Genomic DNA, 17,370 nt, shown 5'->3' with positions numbered 1-17,370 from the left:
AGCCAATTATTCAGCTTCGACAGCCGGTGCTAGGCTGAGCTGCGCCCAGCGCCGTCCTGTGTTGCCGCCCCTTCCCTCCTCCGCTCCCTCCCAGCTGAGCTTAAATATCTCCCATAGCTCTGCGAGGGAGGTGGGCATTTCCTGCACCCTCTGGAAACAGTAGCGCTCCAGGCGACGGACCGGCTTGCCCGTGCCTGGAGCTGCTACTGCCTTTGCCCTACCCTGTGGGTGAAAAGACCGAGCTGACGACTGCCTATACTTAGGGGTAGTCGTAGATGGCAACCCTGCAGATTTAGACGTAACTATGTCATCCAGCTCTGCTCCGAACAGTACTTTCCCCACAAAAGGCAAGGATTCCATGGCTTTCTTGGAACCTGTATATGCCTTCCAGGTATTTAGCCAAAGGGCTCATCGAGCTGCAACTGAAGCTGCCGATACCCTAGAAGCTAAGATACCTGCGTCAATGACCGCTTCCCCCATATACATTGCTGCTTCTCGCATCTGATAGAGGGAAGACAGCTGTTCTCTGGTAGCATTAGGCATGCTATCCTCCAGAAACTTTGTCCATTCTTCCATAGACTTGGCTTCCCAGGCAACAGCCATAGCTGGCCTGGTAATAGCTCCAGATAATGAAAACATTGATTTTAAATAGTTATCTGTAGCCTCCGTCAACGAGGATGCCGCAAGAATGGGTAACATAGAGCTCTTGATCAGTCTAGTCACATAAGCATCTACTGATGGGAGTACTTCCCATTTGCTACATTCGCCCTGAGCAAATGGATATTTGGAGGTTAAATTCCTTGTAGTATGGAAATGCTTATTTGGAGCAGACCATACTTCAGACATGAGATTCGTCAGTTGCTCAGACTGAGGCAAATTATCTCTAGCCACCTTTTGACGCCTAAAGACCGGAGTCTTAGCTTTCGGCGGCACCTCCTAATCCTCTATACTGAGGACAGATCAACCACTCTCACCAGAGAGGGAACATCCACAGAGGATTGATGGTCTTCTTCCACTGAGTAAGATCCAGAACTCTGAGTACCAGAGTTTGATGAGAAGGGTGGGTCAGAATCCTGAGGTAATGTCTGAAGAGAACCTCTCTTATGCCCCTGCCTCTTTACTGCCACTGGTCTATCCGCCTGCACCACCTGCTGAGGGGCTATAAATGGCAGCATACTCTGACTAGAGTAAGCAGAAGAATCAAACAAACAGGGATTCATAGGAGACATGTACATAGAAGGATGCAACTGCTGTGGGTCTCCCACAGTAGGCGGTAATATCCTGGTAGGAGCACGCGATGCTGCGACCTTATCCAACATATGCAACAAAACCTGCGACCAAGGTGTCACCCAAGATGGCTCTTGTGTAGGTGCAGGTGTACCAGATAGGAAAGGTGTCAGGATGCAGCCTGGGATTGGCTGCTACTCACCTTCGCACCAGCATCCTTGGGGTTAGGTGTTCAGTCGCTGGGAGTGGAGGTGAGTGGTGACTGAGTATTTTCCCCGGGGTCTGCTAGGGCTTTCGTGCATGCGTACTGGTTTCCGGGCATGGGTGTAGCCATTTTGGTCCATATCACCTGACTAGTCTCTCCAAATGGTAGTCCTGTGGTCACTCAGCTGATCCTCTGATCCAATGACCAGCTACCCAGGGGTATTTAAGTCTGACTCCAAGAACAGGAAACTGCTGTTCAACTTCACTGTTCCAGTGACTGTGTTACTCACCAGTGTGGCTCTGTGCTATTTCCTTCAGAGTGTTGCTTCAGCCTACTCACAGTTCTCCAGTATTTCCTGCATTGGCTTCCATGCTAATTTTCAGTCTGAGACTTGAGCTCTCTCTCAGTTTTCCAGTCTATTATGTTACTTTTCCTGTGTATTTTGTAGTGTGCTTGTCAGCCTCTACTGCAGCTTCTCTGCGGTACTGAGGTGTCAGGTGTCCAGCTAATTACTACTTAGCTTTCAGCTGGACCTCTACCAAATCCCAGTACATGCCTGTGTCAACATTTCTCTGAATTTCTCTGTGCATATCTACTCCAGGATCTTTACATTCTCAAGTTCATCTCCAGTGTTCAAGCATTCTCAAGTTCATCTCCAGTGTTCAAGCATTTTGAAATAATGTGGGGCTGGATGGGAAAGGGGGCTGGAATGACAGGGCGGGAGGGTACACAGAGGGCTGGAGGCTGGAATGACGGGGCTGGAAGGGACACAGGGGGCAGGATGCTGGAGGGGACACAGGGGGCACATTTCTGGTTGAACTTCTGTTGTATGATGACATTGGTTTTATTCCTACACAAACAGACATCTTCCAGACCATGTGAACTTCAATGCGAATAGTGATTACTGATTGAGGACACTGGACCTCATTCAGATCCATTCGCAAGCGGCCGCTCGCTTGTTCACGGCCAATGGTAAACGACCGTGCATGTGCACACTTCATTCTGCACATGCGCAAACTACTCGGAGCAATCGGAATCCGCTCACTCGCCAGTGTAATGAGTGACAGGAGAGGCCGTTTGTGGGTGGTCAGGGGCAGGACACTAATAAGGGGGCAAGTGGAGGTGTGAACGAAGGCGTGCCTGAGTGTTTCAACGCCGTTTCCAAGGCATTCATAATTAAGAGGCTGCATCATAGTACACGTCACTTGCCTGTTTTTTACACTAAAGTCCTCGCAGTGCTTGCGGTAAGGTAAGGCAACCACAAGCGCTGCGAGCCCTTCCGATGGTCCTCATTGTACCAGTGTTTTAATACACTTCCTTTAGGTGACATGCGCTAGTGGGCATCTCTACATATGCTAATGGGAATCTATAGACAAAGTGATTACTCGCCAACACAAAGTGGGCGTGCTTATGCCTTTCCAAGCGAGCACCTGCCATGCGTCACTTAGCCGAATTTGCATACACTGGGTTCGAGCGATCGCATCTAGCGAGCAGCTCTGAATGAGCTCCACTGTCTGCCCATGGACGATCAATTTCTTCAGAGGTTCCCCATTGCAGATAAACTACCATATAGGTAAGGTAAGTTTTTATTTAGTACACACAGAAACAGTATCGATTTTTTTTTGTCCTTTTAAGTGGGGGCACCAAAAGGAATTTTGAAGTGTTGGAGCACTATAATATTTATATCACAAATAAGTGCACATATATATCAATAAAAAAGTAAAATCACTTTTAATAATATATCAGCGTAATAGATAAAAATAGATGGAGAATAGGTAAATACTCAAATATTGAATGAATACAACCGATATGTCTATAAATCGGTATGCAGGTATTGAAAATGAAACACATAAACAGTGTGTAGCAATGCAACAGTGGTATGAATCATCCTACGATACACAGAGAAAAAATTAATAATAGTAATAGTACAATCTTCAAATGTGATGCTTTGTGATAAGGCTCACACAATGAGATACAAATCAACAATAAGTAAATCAATTAGGATAAATGGATAAATTCATAGCATACAGAACCAACATGTATAACAACCATATGAATAGTATTGTATGGCAAAGATGACAGAGAAATATAGATGAAAATGTCACTGTTAGTTAGAATTGATGCAGTCAGAATATCTCAATATGTTCTCAGGAATGGTTTGAGAACAGTGGGGATAATGGAGTCTTGCATAAATGGTGTGGTATTACGCAGGAAGATCACCCATCAGCATAAAGCAACATAGTGTAGATGCGATAGTGAGATAGTTTCCAAAATGATTAATGATTAAGCCAGCACAATAGTGTGGAGCTAGAGTGTCTTACCTGCTGGAGGAGGCGTGCGGTGCGGGTATGTGTGCGGCGTGGAGAAGTCAGCTGTCCGTGCACTTGCGGGTCCCGGCCGGGATAGGAAGGAGAAGTACGACATCTTTATATGGTACAGCCATGTGTGTAGAGCGGCTATGATGAACGTGTGCCGCTTATATCAAGCGACGTCTCGCTATTGTGGCTGAACACCTCGGAGGAGGTGCTTCTCAGTGATGTGGATAAAAACAATGTGGCTTGTCAGCATAACCCGTTTGAGGTAGACGATCAGGGTGGGAACACCTAAAGTGTTTCTCGGCCCTTTCAGACTGGCCGTTTCCTCAGAGGTAGAAAGTTCTCACTTGAATCGGACAGCCTTATATCTCAATTTGATTGTGTTAATCCATTGTAGGTGTGCATCACTCATGTTGCAATTCTGATTGCTGATACCATCTTGTTCTAACAGATTAGTACAGATTGTTTCAAACTAAACAGCTCTTTTAAGAGTGCAGATAAAATGACAATGCTATTATAAATATATTTAATCTATATCAATTGATAAAAATATATTCAAAATTGGAGGATAATAAAAGATAAAATACTAAATAAACATTTAAAATAATTTTAAATAAACAAATAAATAAATAAAACTAATAAACAGTATAAATGTATGAATTCTTAATTGTGTGAATACCATCTATCTAAAATCTATTGAAATAGAAAGCTTTCACTTCTTGTATTTGGCAGTTGGCAATATGTCTTAAAAGGCTATGTAGTTTGAAACCTTTGTTGATGTTTCCTCTATGTTCTAGAAATCTGAGGTGTAAACTGCGTGTGGTGCTTCCAACATACTGGATGCCACACTTGCATTGAATGACATAAATGACGAATTTAGACCTACAATTTAGAAAGCTTTTGATGTCATGTTTTTCTTTTGTGCTGTATGAAGTAATATTGTTGGTGCCATTAACCATGTGTTTGCAGGTTAGACATTTATCACGTCTGCATTTAAAAAAAACCTTTAGGTTTGAGTGGTAACCTGTTGACAGCAGACAATGTGATAGTAGTGGATGTATCTGCAGGGAAAAAACTAGGAGCTAGTTTTTGTTTTAAAGTCGGAGCTTTCCTAAATGTCACAATATTGTTAGATGGAAGTATAGATTTGAGATATCTATCATGATATAATATAGTCATATTTTTCTTAATGATCTTCTTAATTTCATGGGCAGCTGTATTAAATTGAATCACAAAGGCAAGAGATCTATCAGAATTAGTTTTGTTGAGAGGTGCTCTATCTTTTTGGAAAAGAATAGAAGATCTAGATGTATTTGTGACTTCTATAAGAGCTTTGTCTAGAATGGATATTGGGTATACTTTTCTGATGAAAGTCTGATAGAGATCTTGACTTTGGGTCTCAAAAGACGACTCTGTGGAACAGTTCCTTTTAAGGCGAAGGAACTGTCCTTTGGGAATGTTGTTCTTCCATGGTTTATAGTGACTGCTTTTATAGTGTAGATAATTTTGGCAGTCTACATCTTTAATATAAGTAGCTGAGTGTATTTTCCCGTCTGATACTCTAACTTTAATGTCAAGATAATTGATGGTGGTAAAATCAAAAGTGTGAGTGAACCTGAGACCAAAAGTGTTGCAATTAAGGTGACTGATGAAACTATCTAACTCCGTGATCCCGTCGTCCAAAACAATAAAAAGTATGATGCTGGAGCCTGAACACAAGGGTTAAGAAAACTATCCAAGTACACAGAAATAGGCTGGAACAGTCACCCCCTGGCAGATATAGGGTGGTATTCAATTAGATTTGCACCCGCAATAAAGTTTTGCATGCCAGACTTTTCCCCTACATAGTGTATTTTAGCCACGGAAACTTATCGTGCGCATACCCGCTATTTGCCCTATTCAATTCCAAAAGACGCGAAAACGGCGACAAGCGAAGTCAAAACAGGTGAAAAGTGGTGTCAGAATCAGGGACGTCAGACAGTCTTTGAACGAGTGGTGAAGAATGGCTTAAAGCAGTATTTTTTAGAGAAAATAAGTAGACCTGTCAAATTTGGGGTACCTGAAATGGGTGCAAGCATCTATAAATGTCTCTAAAGTGAAGTTTTAAAAGAAGTAAAATTGCTCCCTCATAAAAGCACATGCACCCCCAGAACCTTATTTCGCTAGTTTGGGAATTTGTCCCCCCACTTTGTGCTTTTTCGCCCCCAAATTTAAAGTACTTTTTTGGGGTGTTCTTTGCTGGATTTTTTTGACGCAGTTATCGTTTGGGGGTCTGTTCCAAGGGTTCTGAGTGGTTTCTCCACCTTTGCACACACACTTTTTTTCTCCTGCTATTCAGAGGCAAATCTTTTTCGCCTATTACATTGTATTGACTTTCCGCGTATGTGAAAAGCAGATGGAATTGAATACAGAGATAAGTTTCCGACTGGCGAAAATTCTCAAGCGGCGATACTTTTTTGCGGATCTCGGCTTTTCGCTTGTAATTAAATACGGACCATAATTGGTATGCCAGGGGGGTTGTCCATGTCTTATGCTCCTTAGGCACTGTAAAAAAGATGGGTACTATAGGAAATTCCACAATTAGTATGTTCCGTATCTCAGAGGTAATAACCCCCTCATTGGCTGCTAAGCTCAAAACCGAATCAAACTCCTTCTTGAAGAGTGGTGCGGGGTCCCTATTCAGCAATTCGTATGTATTAGCATCCAACAATTGGCGTTTACACTCAGCATCGTACATACCGATATCCTGTACGACCACCACACCACCCTTATCAGCTTTCCTTATTATAATGTCTGTTCTGGCCGCTAGAGCGGTTAATGCCAGGTTCTCTTCTCTAGTCAGATTGTTGACATACTTACTAGTCTTGTTTATTCCATCAGCATGGAAATCTAGCATTCTTAAAAAAGTTCTAATTGTAGCAGTGGAGGTTGCTGATTCAAACTTGGATCGCTTCTTAATTTTTTCAGTGGCTCAGGAAGATTCTCCATGTGTGTGTCTATAGTCCCCCGGTCCTTAGAGCCAAAATGTTCCTTAAGTCTCAAGATCCTATTGAGCCCATTGGATTTTGTCAGGTCTAGTCGTGGGTATGTAAGACAGTCCTTTAGATAATATGTTTGACTCCATATATGTAAGTGGAGTACCTGATAAATTAAAGACAAGACTTATATATAAATACACACACACTTACCTGATAACTTAGTTAGACAGCGTCCCCTCTTCTCTCCTTAAGGGTTCAGGGTCAGCTGTCACATTGGGTCTTTCTCCCAGCACAAGCTGAGGGCAGGCTAAACACTCTGCAGCATCCCCCTGCTCCTGTGCTTTTGCTCCTCCTCAGTTCTTCTCAGTCTCCTCTCCTTCACATGCAGCCGCAGGCACACAAAAGAGCATGCACGGCATCACGTCATTACGCCGTGCGTGCACTGAAAGGCCGTGACTAGAAGAAGGGTAGGTGGAGCTCTAGAGAATCTTGTTGCAACAACTAGCCCCCCTGGTGCAGACCGGAGAGTAATTAGAATACATTTTTGGCCAGCTGGCTAATGGGTGGTCCGGTGCACCCCTTAGTTTCGCCTATGGATGGCACTTCTGACTCTACTGCAGAGGCACTTGCACCCAAGTGGGGAATCTGTCCGGTACCAGCTTGTGACCACTGTATTTGGGAAAATGCATGTGGCTACTGAAAGGCAGCATTGTCAGTTGACAATAATAAAGCAGTTATTACAATACACTCTGTATTGTAGAGAACTAACTAGAATATTGTACAGAACTAATTACAATTCTCTATCTTTATTGTGTAGAGCAGGCCTGGGAAAACTGTGGCACTCCAGCTGTTGTGAAACTACAAGTCCCTGCATGCTTTATCACTGATCGGAGGAAGAGTATGCTTGGACTTGTAATTCCACAACAGCTGGAGAGCCACAGGTTGGCCAGGCCTGCTGTAGAAGATCCTAGAATACACTATTCATTTAATTAAAATAGGCTTAGCTTTAAATCCTGTTTATATCACTCTAATAGTAGTTCTTTGAAATAACAATGGTTCATATATTTAATTGGTTGTAAATACTGTACCAAATTAAACACTGAACAATATATATACGTTTAACACTTTAAGAGGGGTATTCAATATGAAGCGTTAACTTCACTGTCGAAGTTAACGTTTCATATCGGAGTTTTTACCTGCGTTAAAGTATCGGGCGCGCTCCCGCTTATCCCCGTATTCAATATAAAATTAACGAAAGCGGGAAACTCTGAAGTTGGATTTGCGTAAAGTTACGAATTTTTCCTTTAAAAAATTGTAAGACCCCCTAAAGTTGTAAAAACATGGGGGAACACTGTGGGTACCCCCGTTTTGGCCTTTAAATGAAAGTCGGGGATTTAAATAGCCGCAGCAGGTGTTTTTTTCCCGACATTGAAGAAGTGTTGCAGAAGAGCACTTAGGTTATTTTTTTCGTTTTTTTAAGTGGTCCCATCAAATTTGGGGTACATGAAAATGGGTACTAGCATATTTTTAAGTCTCTAAAGTAAATTTTTACAAATTCTGCATTTGTGCACCTGCCGCTATAATTCTATTCTTCAAAACATCTGCCGCATACTTGCAGAATAGCCCTGAACCTATTTCCCTATTGTTATACAATGTTTGGCCAATTTTTTTTTTTCACCCCAATTTTTAAATTAATTTTTTGGGGTGTCCCTATTTTTTAAAAAAAATTTTTTGACACAGTTCTTTTTTAACTGTCATTCCCAGGGGTGCAGGCTATTTTTTTTAAGCCTGCACCCCTAAACCCCAATTCTGCACTTTTTTTCGACACCTATTCAATGGTTTAAAGTTATCCCGGTTTCTTATCAAAGACTTTTCAAAACTGCGATAAGTCTTTGAAATTGAATACGGTGTAAAAGTAAAACCTGCAATAATGATGTCATACCTCCGATATTAACGCAAAAACTATGTTTTCGCTCCCATATTGAATACACCTGTAAGAAGCAATCTGGACAGTAAAAGCCTATATTTTCTGTGGGACAATTTGGAACATGCTGTTAAGAATGTTTAAAGAACATGCAGGACAACTCTCATTTAATTATGGTCCCCTATGATGGAGTATACACCTGGTCATTGCTTCGGTGCAGGGACAGCTGCTCCGAAAAGCAGCTGTCCCAGTGATTATTAGTGCAACTATAGAAGTAGCTGTGTTACTTTCCTGTCCCCGTGGCTGGCTTCTTTCTGTGCATGCATAACCTGAGGTAACGCATGCGCAAAGCGGCCGGGCAGTCAGTGAGGAGGCAGTGGAGGGATCCGCTCGGACCAACCAATCCGCTCCCAACTGTCAGGTTACAGGTTGTGTTTGAAAAATGACAGTTGGGAGCTGATTGGCTGGTCGTTTATCACTCTCCACCTTATCACTTCCCACAGCTTCATACATCTGCCCCATTGTCTTTATACTGAAATCTAATTGACACTTCCCAGTAGGAAAATCCACCAAGTGAAGTATAGCAAGTCAGGGCACAGAACATTACACACCTTAACAGACAGACATTCATATTTTTTATTGAGAAAATAATAGATATAAAATTAGATTTTAAGTTATCTATTGGTAGATTTGGACCTAGTCATTTTCATCCTATGGAGTTTGTGAATCTTTTCACAAAATTAGGTTTATAGAAAAGAAAATAGAGTGATGGAAATTTACATTCTGTGCTTTACCACACTGCAATAATAGGACAGTATTAAGTCTGTGTAAAAATGGGATATTCTGATATGGAAAATATGAAAGCTACATCTATAGGTCATATTGGTAATTGGAAGAGATCAGCGGTGTGCAGAGCATACATAAAACAGTCATAAGCAGTAAAATAAGTGTGTGCTTTTCCTACGTTTCCTAGCTCCAGCTACCCCGATATAGACTGACACCTTCTGAAGACAACAATTTATCATGGCATCTCAGAGGAAGCCATTTAAAGTGACTGAAGAAGTAATAGAAAAAGACATGTTGATATAGGGAGCTGGTGAAGGGATTACTGCCTTATTGAGCAATAAGAGGAGCTATATATTGTAGGGTAGTGTAGCACAGTTCCTTTCATTGTCTGTGTATAGAAAACATTGCTTAGTGCACTATATGCCTCCACAAGTGTAAATGCCAAGGAAATGTCTGAGTGCTGTATGAATACTACAGGCAGCCTCTACAGAGCATAAAAGCACACATACAGAGGAAGTGCAGCGATCCCATGGCTAGAGTACACAGATATACAATGCGCTTGTGTGACACTAGTTTGAAGTTCATTTACATATTTGCAATCACCATGGGGACTCATAGTTCCCCTTGGAAATAGTATTCTCCCTTTTTTCCTCATCTTGAAATATTAGCCAGTTACCAGTACATTGCTCTATGTTAGTGCCAGTGTTTGCTGGCTGAATTCTCTTTGCATCAAAATCTAACAAATCCATTTCTTCAGAAGACCAGCTTCTTTGTGGCTCTAGTGGTTTAGGAAGGAGAGAGGAGGGATCACCATCATCCTTTGTGCTTGCAGTGTTACAATAATCAGAATCTATGTTTATTAAAGATCCACCACTTGAACTATTGTTATTAGTATTTGACGTCACATTAACCTGAAACAAACTTTTGTTACTTTGTAACACCTGGAGGTGGAAAGCTGCCGGAGCGGACTTCTTTCTCCGTGGGGGAACCGCTGGGATAAAATAATTATTATTTGACATCTCCTCAAGTGCAATGCTCGTTTTAGTAGTAGACGTTATCTCAAGACTATTTTTTATTTCTTGAGGTTTTAGAATCTGAGAAGGTGGAATTGTTCTTGGTTTGGGTACTGGACGCATTCTAGGAATATCACTAGAGTCTGTAATATCTACCTTGTGCTCATGTTTAGGTATCAAAGGTACAGGTGAGGAATTTGTTGAACCAGTAGCCCCTAACTGCAGCTCTGGTTTGAAGGTTGAAGGAGTAACTGCAATTGTTCCAGCGTTCACAGCCACAATGGGAACTGGCTTAGATACTGTGGAAATGTCAAACAAATTTGCTAATCCTGTAGATTCTACATTCAGTTCTGTATTATTTAGTGGATGGTTCCTTGCATAAGATTCCACTTGCTCTTCAGTAGAAACCAATGGTACATTATTTCCCAGGCCTGGAATAGAATTAACAGTTGGGAGTATTTCTGATTCATCTGAATTCTCAGACTCAGGTTTCACTTTTGGAGGAACTCTTGGTGGAAGTCTCAAAGGTGTTACACAATCTGAGATGCCCCCATGATGCACTGGTTTAGGAGGAACTTGTGGTAAGTGATCTACACTTGGCCGCTGTAGCTCAGTGTTCTGTTCTGGATGAAGAGACTTTGGAAAGGGAGAAAAATAAATCTCATTAAGTTTAAAAAAAAAAATCTAACCACACCACTTACTATTTTTATCTACACAAAAGTTATCATTAAACAGCTTAATCATCTTCAACTACAACATGTTTATGATGTAGGGTGTAATTTACTACAACTTCATATGTATAATAATGTAGGGTGTGATCTACCACAACTACTTATTTACTACAAATTCGTATGTTTAAGGTGCATGGTCTGGCTTACCACAACTACATGTGTATAAGTTGCAGGGTGTAACTTACAAGGCTGATAGAAAAACAAGGGTGAAACTACTACCTGAGCAGCCAATTCTGATGCTATAGGGCCAAGCTATGCTGAACCATGTTTCAGTCACCATTGATCTTCTGGGCAGAGAAGCCCATGTGGAGCCCATGGGCCAGCATCACCCACTCAAAGTCTACTATTGAGCCTTGTAAAGTGCTACAAACCAGTGGCGGATTTTACCTAGGGGCTGCGAGGCTGCAGCCCCCCCCAGTAAAATCATCCACTTCAGTGAGCCAGTGCGCTACATTGTGACTGGAGGTGGCTTTCCCATTGGAAGCCTCACATGCCAGTCATGCACAGGACAGGCAGCCCCAGGGGGAGGTGTCTCCTCCCCCTTGGACTGCCAGTCCGGGCTGCGATTAGCAGAGGGGATCTTCCATTGGAAGCCGCTGCTCTGCCTTTCGGGCAGCCGTACAGAGCTTCTCGGGGCTGCAAACAATGCAGTCCCCAGAAGCTAATATCAAAAGTTGTTCGTACAGAGTACACCAAATAGGTGTGCTAATCACACAGCAGAAATATTGGGATACAGACTTATTTAATCTTTTTAGGCCTTACTAACAGGCATTCTTTCTTGTCCTTTTTGTGACACCATTATTACCATAGGTAACCGCCTCTGGGAGCACCGGTAGTGTAATTGCTCCAAACAGTGTAGTATCATTAAAGCAAATCTTTATTGAGAATAAATACAATCACATAAAAAACAACAACAACAACGCAATGTATGCAATACAAATCCACCAGCAGCTTAAATATGTATGGAAATGCAGCGCACAAAGAAGATTGTAGGTTTGAAACACGTAGGGCCCTCTCTCAATCTCTGATGTCAGCCTGTATGCAGATCGGTATCGTCACATCACTGCCATCCTACTATGTCTGATTATAGTGTATATATTTTGGGATATTCCATCTTGGAGGCAGATTAATGTTGCATGCAGGAGCAATGACTTTATTTTATACATAACATTTTGGATAATGTGATTGTATATATTTTATTTATAGCGCGTATTACTTCTATCATTTCCCCATGGCAGCCAGACCAGATTTTATCTATACAGCACCCTCCCCTCCCCGCGGGTCAGTCCAGAAATATTATAATATTTAAAGGAAACTGTTGTGCTGCCATCTCTAGCATGGCATAAACTGTTGCAATGGCTGCTTCTTGCTGGGCAGTGTGTTTTGTAGGCTTTTGCGGAGTAGAAGAAATATAACATATATACTGAATGTATAATTTCTACAGTATGTATCACACAGGATTTTGGCAAAAAACAAACTTGGCATCACTTTGGAAAAATCTGATGTTTGCCCCAGGACGTCCCTCTTCTGGTTTCCAGACAGGGTAGATGTGCCAAATTGCAAACCTATCATGTAGTAAGCAGTAGCACAGATGTGTCCTCATATCTAGGTCCTGTGCTACTCCCCAAGTGTCGAGCAACTGTTTTTGCCGAAAATGCATCTAAAAGTTTCAAAGCTAGGACACACCAGCAGACTGTGCGGATTAATTTGATATGTGACACTTATATATCTGTGTGCACCTGAGTCTGTATATGAAGCACAACGGAACTTGGAATGAAAAAAGCTGCGGCCACTACTTTGTAGCACTTCGTATACAGATTCAGAGACTCAGTAACACACAGATATACAAGTGCCGCATATCAGATTAATTAGCACAGGCTGCTGGTGTGTACTAGTCACATCACATCGCAACTTAGATTAATTTTTGGGCAAAAAGACCCATAAGAAAATACACCTGGTGCTAGAACAATCTCACAGGACCTGGCGCACTGAGAAGGGTTTTTTAGTGCAACTGCAGCAAAGATGTATAAGGACACATCTGTAAGTGTAGTAACTGTAACTATAATGACAGCAGGATGTCATCAGAATAGTGCTGCCAAACCCTACCAGAGGAGCCCCTGCTGTGTCTAGCTCACACTCCCCTTTGGCTACATGATGTATAAACTGGGAGAGAGGTGGCATTTCAGCCTAGAATGAGAAACTCTTACTATGAAACCACAATGTTATCTCAGCAGGGTTGTACAACACGGGCATGATGAGTTCTTGATTTTTATTTACAATGTAGGGTTTTTTTTTTAATAAAATATTGACATTTTCCATTTTAGTTTTCTAGAAATAGTCAGTAATGTATATAAACATATCTTTCTGGATAGACCAGTGTTGGCTTACCTTGACACTCCAGCTGTTATGGAACTACATAACCCAGCATGCACTGCTACAGTTTTGCTATTAGGGCATGCTAAAACTGTGGCAGGGCATGCTGGGATATATAGTTCCACAACAGCTGGAGTGTCAAGGTTAGCCAACACTGGGATAGACTTATTTCTCTGCATACTTACACTTACATAATAAACAGTGTCACATACTAGCAAATATAGTATGAAAAATAAAAAGCTTGCAAAGAGTAACCACATAATTGTTTTTAAACAAATATATACTTGGTAATGGAACTGCCCGTGTTCATTTGGAAAATCATATCCATACAATTATTAAATATAAAATGTGTAAATATTTTTTTCCTGAATAAAGTCTAGAATGATACAAACACTGATAGTCCGACTTACAGGCTCAGATTTGACTCCGGCTTTAAGGGGAGGAGCAGGTCTAGTACATGGCACCTTTGGAGGAGCTCGCTGTGGTACCAGCACAGCTTCTGTCTCTAGTGAGTGTGCATATGGTACTTTTGGGGGCACAGAATTTGGTTCTGCTATTAGAAAACTTTGATTGCGATGGAGACCAAATTTTACATCCTCATCTTGTTTATCTGAAATACAAATAAAAAACTTGCCTTACAACATATTTACATGAAATTAATAAAAAGCATGCTTTACAAAATCACATTACAAGCATGTATCAGTCTAGGAGAAATGAGTACATTATTAATTTACCAATTTGAGAAATTACTTGTAAATGACCTCTACTGATTAAGGCCAAGCACTATCAGTGTATCCCTGCATTGTATATTAAAACACAGAGAATCAGATCGCGCAGACTGACCCAGAATCTTCAACTAATTACAGTAGCTCATCCATCATGTGGAGGCAGAGCCGGACCTATGCATAGGCAAACTAGGCAAATTCCTAGGAGCATGCATTCCGAGCTAGGGCCAGCTCAGCTTGACTTCGGGCAATGGCGGGGCTGGGACAGGCGGATGGCGCCTCTGCTTTTGCTGTTCTATCACGATTGGAGCTCTCAGCTCAGCTCTGATCGGGCTGCAGCTCATACAGCCGGCAGCAGCACAAGGGAGCAGAGACGGTGAGGGCAGCGGGCAGTAACAAAAATCGTCACTGGAGGAGGGCTGCTGGGCATGCCCAGCTGCAACAGCTCCACCTCCCATGGAGCTTTGCGGAGTCCAGCAGGCTGCACCTGTCAGCAGGGAGCCACACAGGGGGGAGGGGCCGCCAATGCTCTTGCTGGTACACGGCACCAAAATGTCTAGTTACAGCTCTGTGGATGAGGAATGCAATGGGTGAGGGGTGATGGATGTTGCTGGCTGCTGCTGTGATCTGTACTGCTAGTTGATGGGTGCTGTGCTGAGAGAGGGGTGCTAGGTCAGAGGTGGAACTAGCAACAGTGCTAGGAGGCACCACCCAAAATCTTTCCTAGGGCATCAAACTGGTTAGGGACGGCTTTGGAAGCATGTATTGATTATGACCAGTGGTGGCTCCAGAGGTGGAGCTGCAGCGCATAAAATTCAAATAGGGGGGCCACACCAACTGCCAGTGAGTCCTGGGCGGCGATGTTTTGCAGTGTTTGGAAGGGCAGTTGGTGTGGCTCCCTATATTTGAATTTTGTACTGCGTTGCAGCCCCACCTCTGGAGCCTCCACTGGCTTGTGATTGGTTCACAAGTTCACAGAACTATGTTTATAACTGAGCAGCCAGGTCATCAGCAGAATCAGCACACAACGAGACAGTCATTCACTGTCAGATGTAACGCTACCACAAGACTTGGACAAACTGAAAGCCAGCCAGCCAGCCAGCCAGCACCACTCCTGTTAAGGAGGTCAGAGTAAGTAGCCACAAACAACTAATAAGGTTGCTGGTATATGTTGATGGTGTGTTTGTGTGCATGTAAATTTGTTCAGTAAAGTATATATGATAAATGGCCTTTAAACTAAAGATAAAATAGTATTATTTGCTGACATCAGTTTTTACTTGGTAGCACCTCCACTTCTACTGTATAAACCTGCACTAGTAAATATTCCCCTACTTGTCACATGGTCATTTTCTATTAGGCAGATTATTCTAAAACTGAGCCAAGTTCCCTTTTTAAGAATTTTAATTAGGATTAGGTAGAACAATATCAACAAGCCTCTCACAGTTTACATGAGCTACTGTTTGGGATTTATGGGTCTATGTATTAAGCCTTGGAGAGAGATAAAGTGGACAGAGATAAAGTACCAACCAATCAGCTCCTAACTCATATTATTGGCAGTTTGGAGCCGATTGGTTGGTACGTTAGCTTCGTCCACTTTATCTCTCTCTAATGTTTAGGACATAGACCCCTTACTCCTTTTTATAACAGTTAGTTCAGGCTCCCCTCCAAATGCAGGACCAGATCTGCGCGTGCACAGTGCGGAGATTTACGTAAACCTTGGATCAGGCCCCTATATTGGATTTGGATACTACTTCAAACTATTTTAAACTACTGAAAAAGAAATATACCAATGGTTCACACCCTTTTTGGCCGAAGGGCCACACTAGGAGCCACAATAAAATGTTAACTTGCTTAAAATTTTAAAATTCATTAAACAAGCACAGCTGAGCCTCACTAGGAAGGTTGTGATCCTAGATCCACACACTCTGCAGGGGTCCCGGAGACTACCCAAAAAATCGGGAGTCTCTTGCAACTTCCATGAGAGTAGGTATGTGTTCATTTAGTACAAGAAATGTAATATCTATTGTTGTTTGCAGCATTTGCAAACAGAGTGTAAAAAAAAAAGCTCACTATCTTTTTGAAAGTATAATTAAAATCTGTATCCCTTTCAATGTATAAATGATATATGGGGTCACAATCAAATAAAAAGTAATATATATTAATATATATGGTCTCTGTCAATTAAAAAATAATCATGCCTCTGCAGGTTCCACCCCATGTCCAAGGGAAGGACTTCCCAAATTTATTGTATCCTCATTGATGCTGCTTTTCCCACCCGTAAGCCACACGGGTTGCAGTTATGAGACAAGGGACTTAAGATAGGCGTCGAAATACCGACCAGATATGGGTGCAGTGTGATCCCTTGATGACGAAGAGAGGCCACCATTACTGCCATGATCTTGGTAAAGACTCGAGGGGCCGTTGAGAGGTCAAATGGCAGAGCCTGAAATTGGTCGAGTCCGTTGGAGGCCCAATGCAAAAGAACAGTTGTGGGGGTCGCCTCAGGAAGGAGAGGGCGTATTCGTGGGAGACCACTTCTCTTACCAAAGCATCTGACGTGGTCTGATGCCAAACCTGGGTGAATGGAAAAAGTCGGCCTCCCACTCTGGGAGCCCCCAGGGACAGACCCCGTCAGGCTGCGGGCTTGACTTTAGACTTGGCAGGTAGACGTCTAGTAGCCCAGGCTTGTTTGGCCCTAGGTTTGGAGGCCTTGGCCGATGTTTGTTGCCGTTGGAAGGACTGACCCTTGGCCTTGCCTTGAAAGGATGACGTCCTAGGTTTAGCATTATATGTAGAGGGCAGGAATGCAGTCTTGGAAGCCGCCAAATTAGTCACAATTTTATCTAATTCTGGAACAAATAAGATGTTTCCCGAATAAGGTAGAGACTCCAGAGCCCGCTTTGGGTCCGAATCTGCTTTCCAGGAACGGAGCCAAACAATACGGCGGGCCACTACTGCAATGGCGGATATCCTGTAGACCAGGAGAGCTGTTTCTCCTAGGTAGGAGGCTGCATTCCTAATGTGAGATATGAAGGATAGTTGTTCCCTTGAAGCATCAGGGGGAAATGTCTCTTCTAGGGCCTCTGCCCAACT

General features: G+C 42.5%; 1 protein-coding gene across 1 annotated transcript in view; it reads right to left on the bottom strand.

The window, feature by feature from the left end:
* Positions 1–9,271: 9,271 nt before the first annotated feature.
* Positions 9,272–17,370, bottom strand: part of SYNJ2 (synaptojanin 2) — a 215,307-nt gene continuing 207,208 nt past the window's right edge. The window contains exons 26-27 of the mRNA XM_088457429.1: positions 13,963–14,162; positions 9,272–11,084 (exon numbers count right to left, since the gene is read on the bottom strand). Of these exons, the coding sequence (XP_088313555.1) occupies positions 10,035–11,084; positions 13,963–14,162 (1,250 nt within the window). The 3' untranslated portion in view covers positions 9,272–10,034. The remainder of the gene's footprint in view (positions 11,085–13,962; positions 14,163–17,370) is intronic.

Source organism: Taudactylus pleione, unplaced genomic scaffold (assembly GCF_031769625.1).
Source record: "Taudactylus pleione unplaced genomic scaffold, aTauple2 ptg000760l, whole genome shotgun sequence".
NCBI lineage: Eukaryota > Metazoa > Chordata > Amphibia > Anura > Myobatrachidae > Taudactylus > Taudactylus pleione.
The sequence above is the reverse complement of the archived record's forward strand: the minus strand, read 5'-3'. Positions and strand labels throughout refer to the sequence as shown.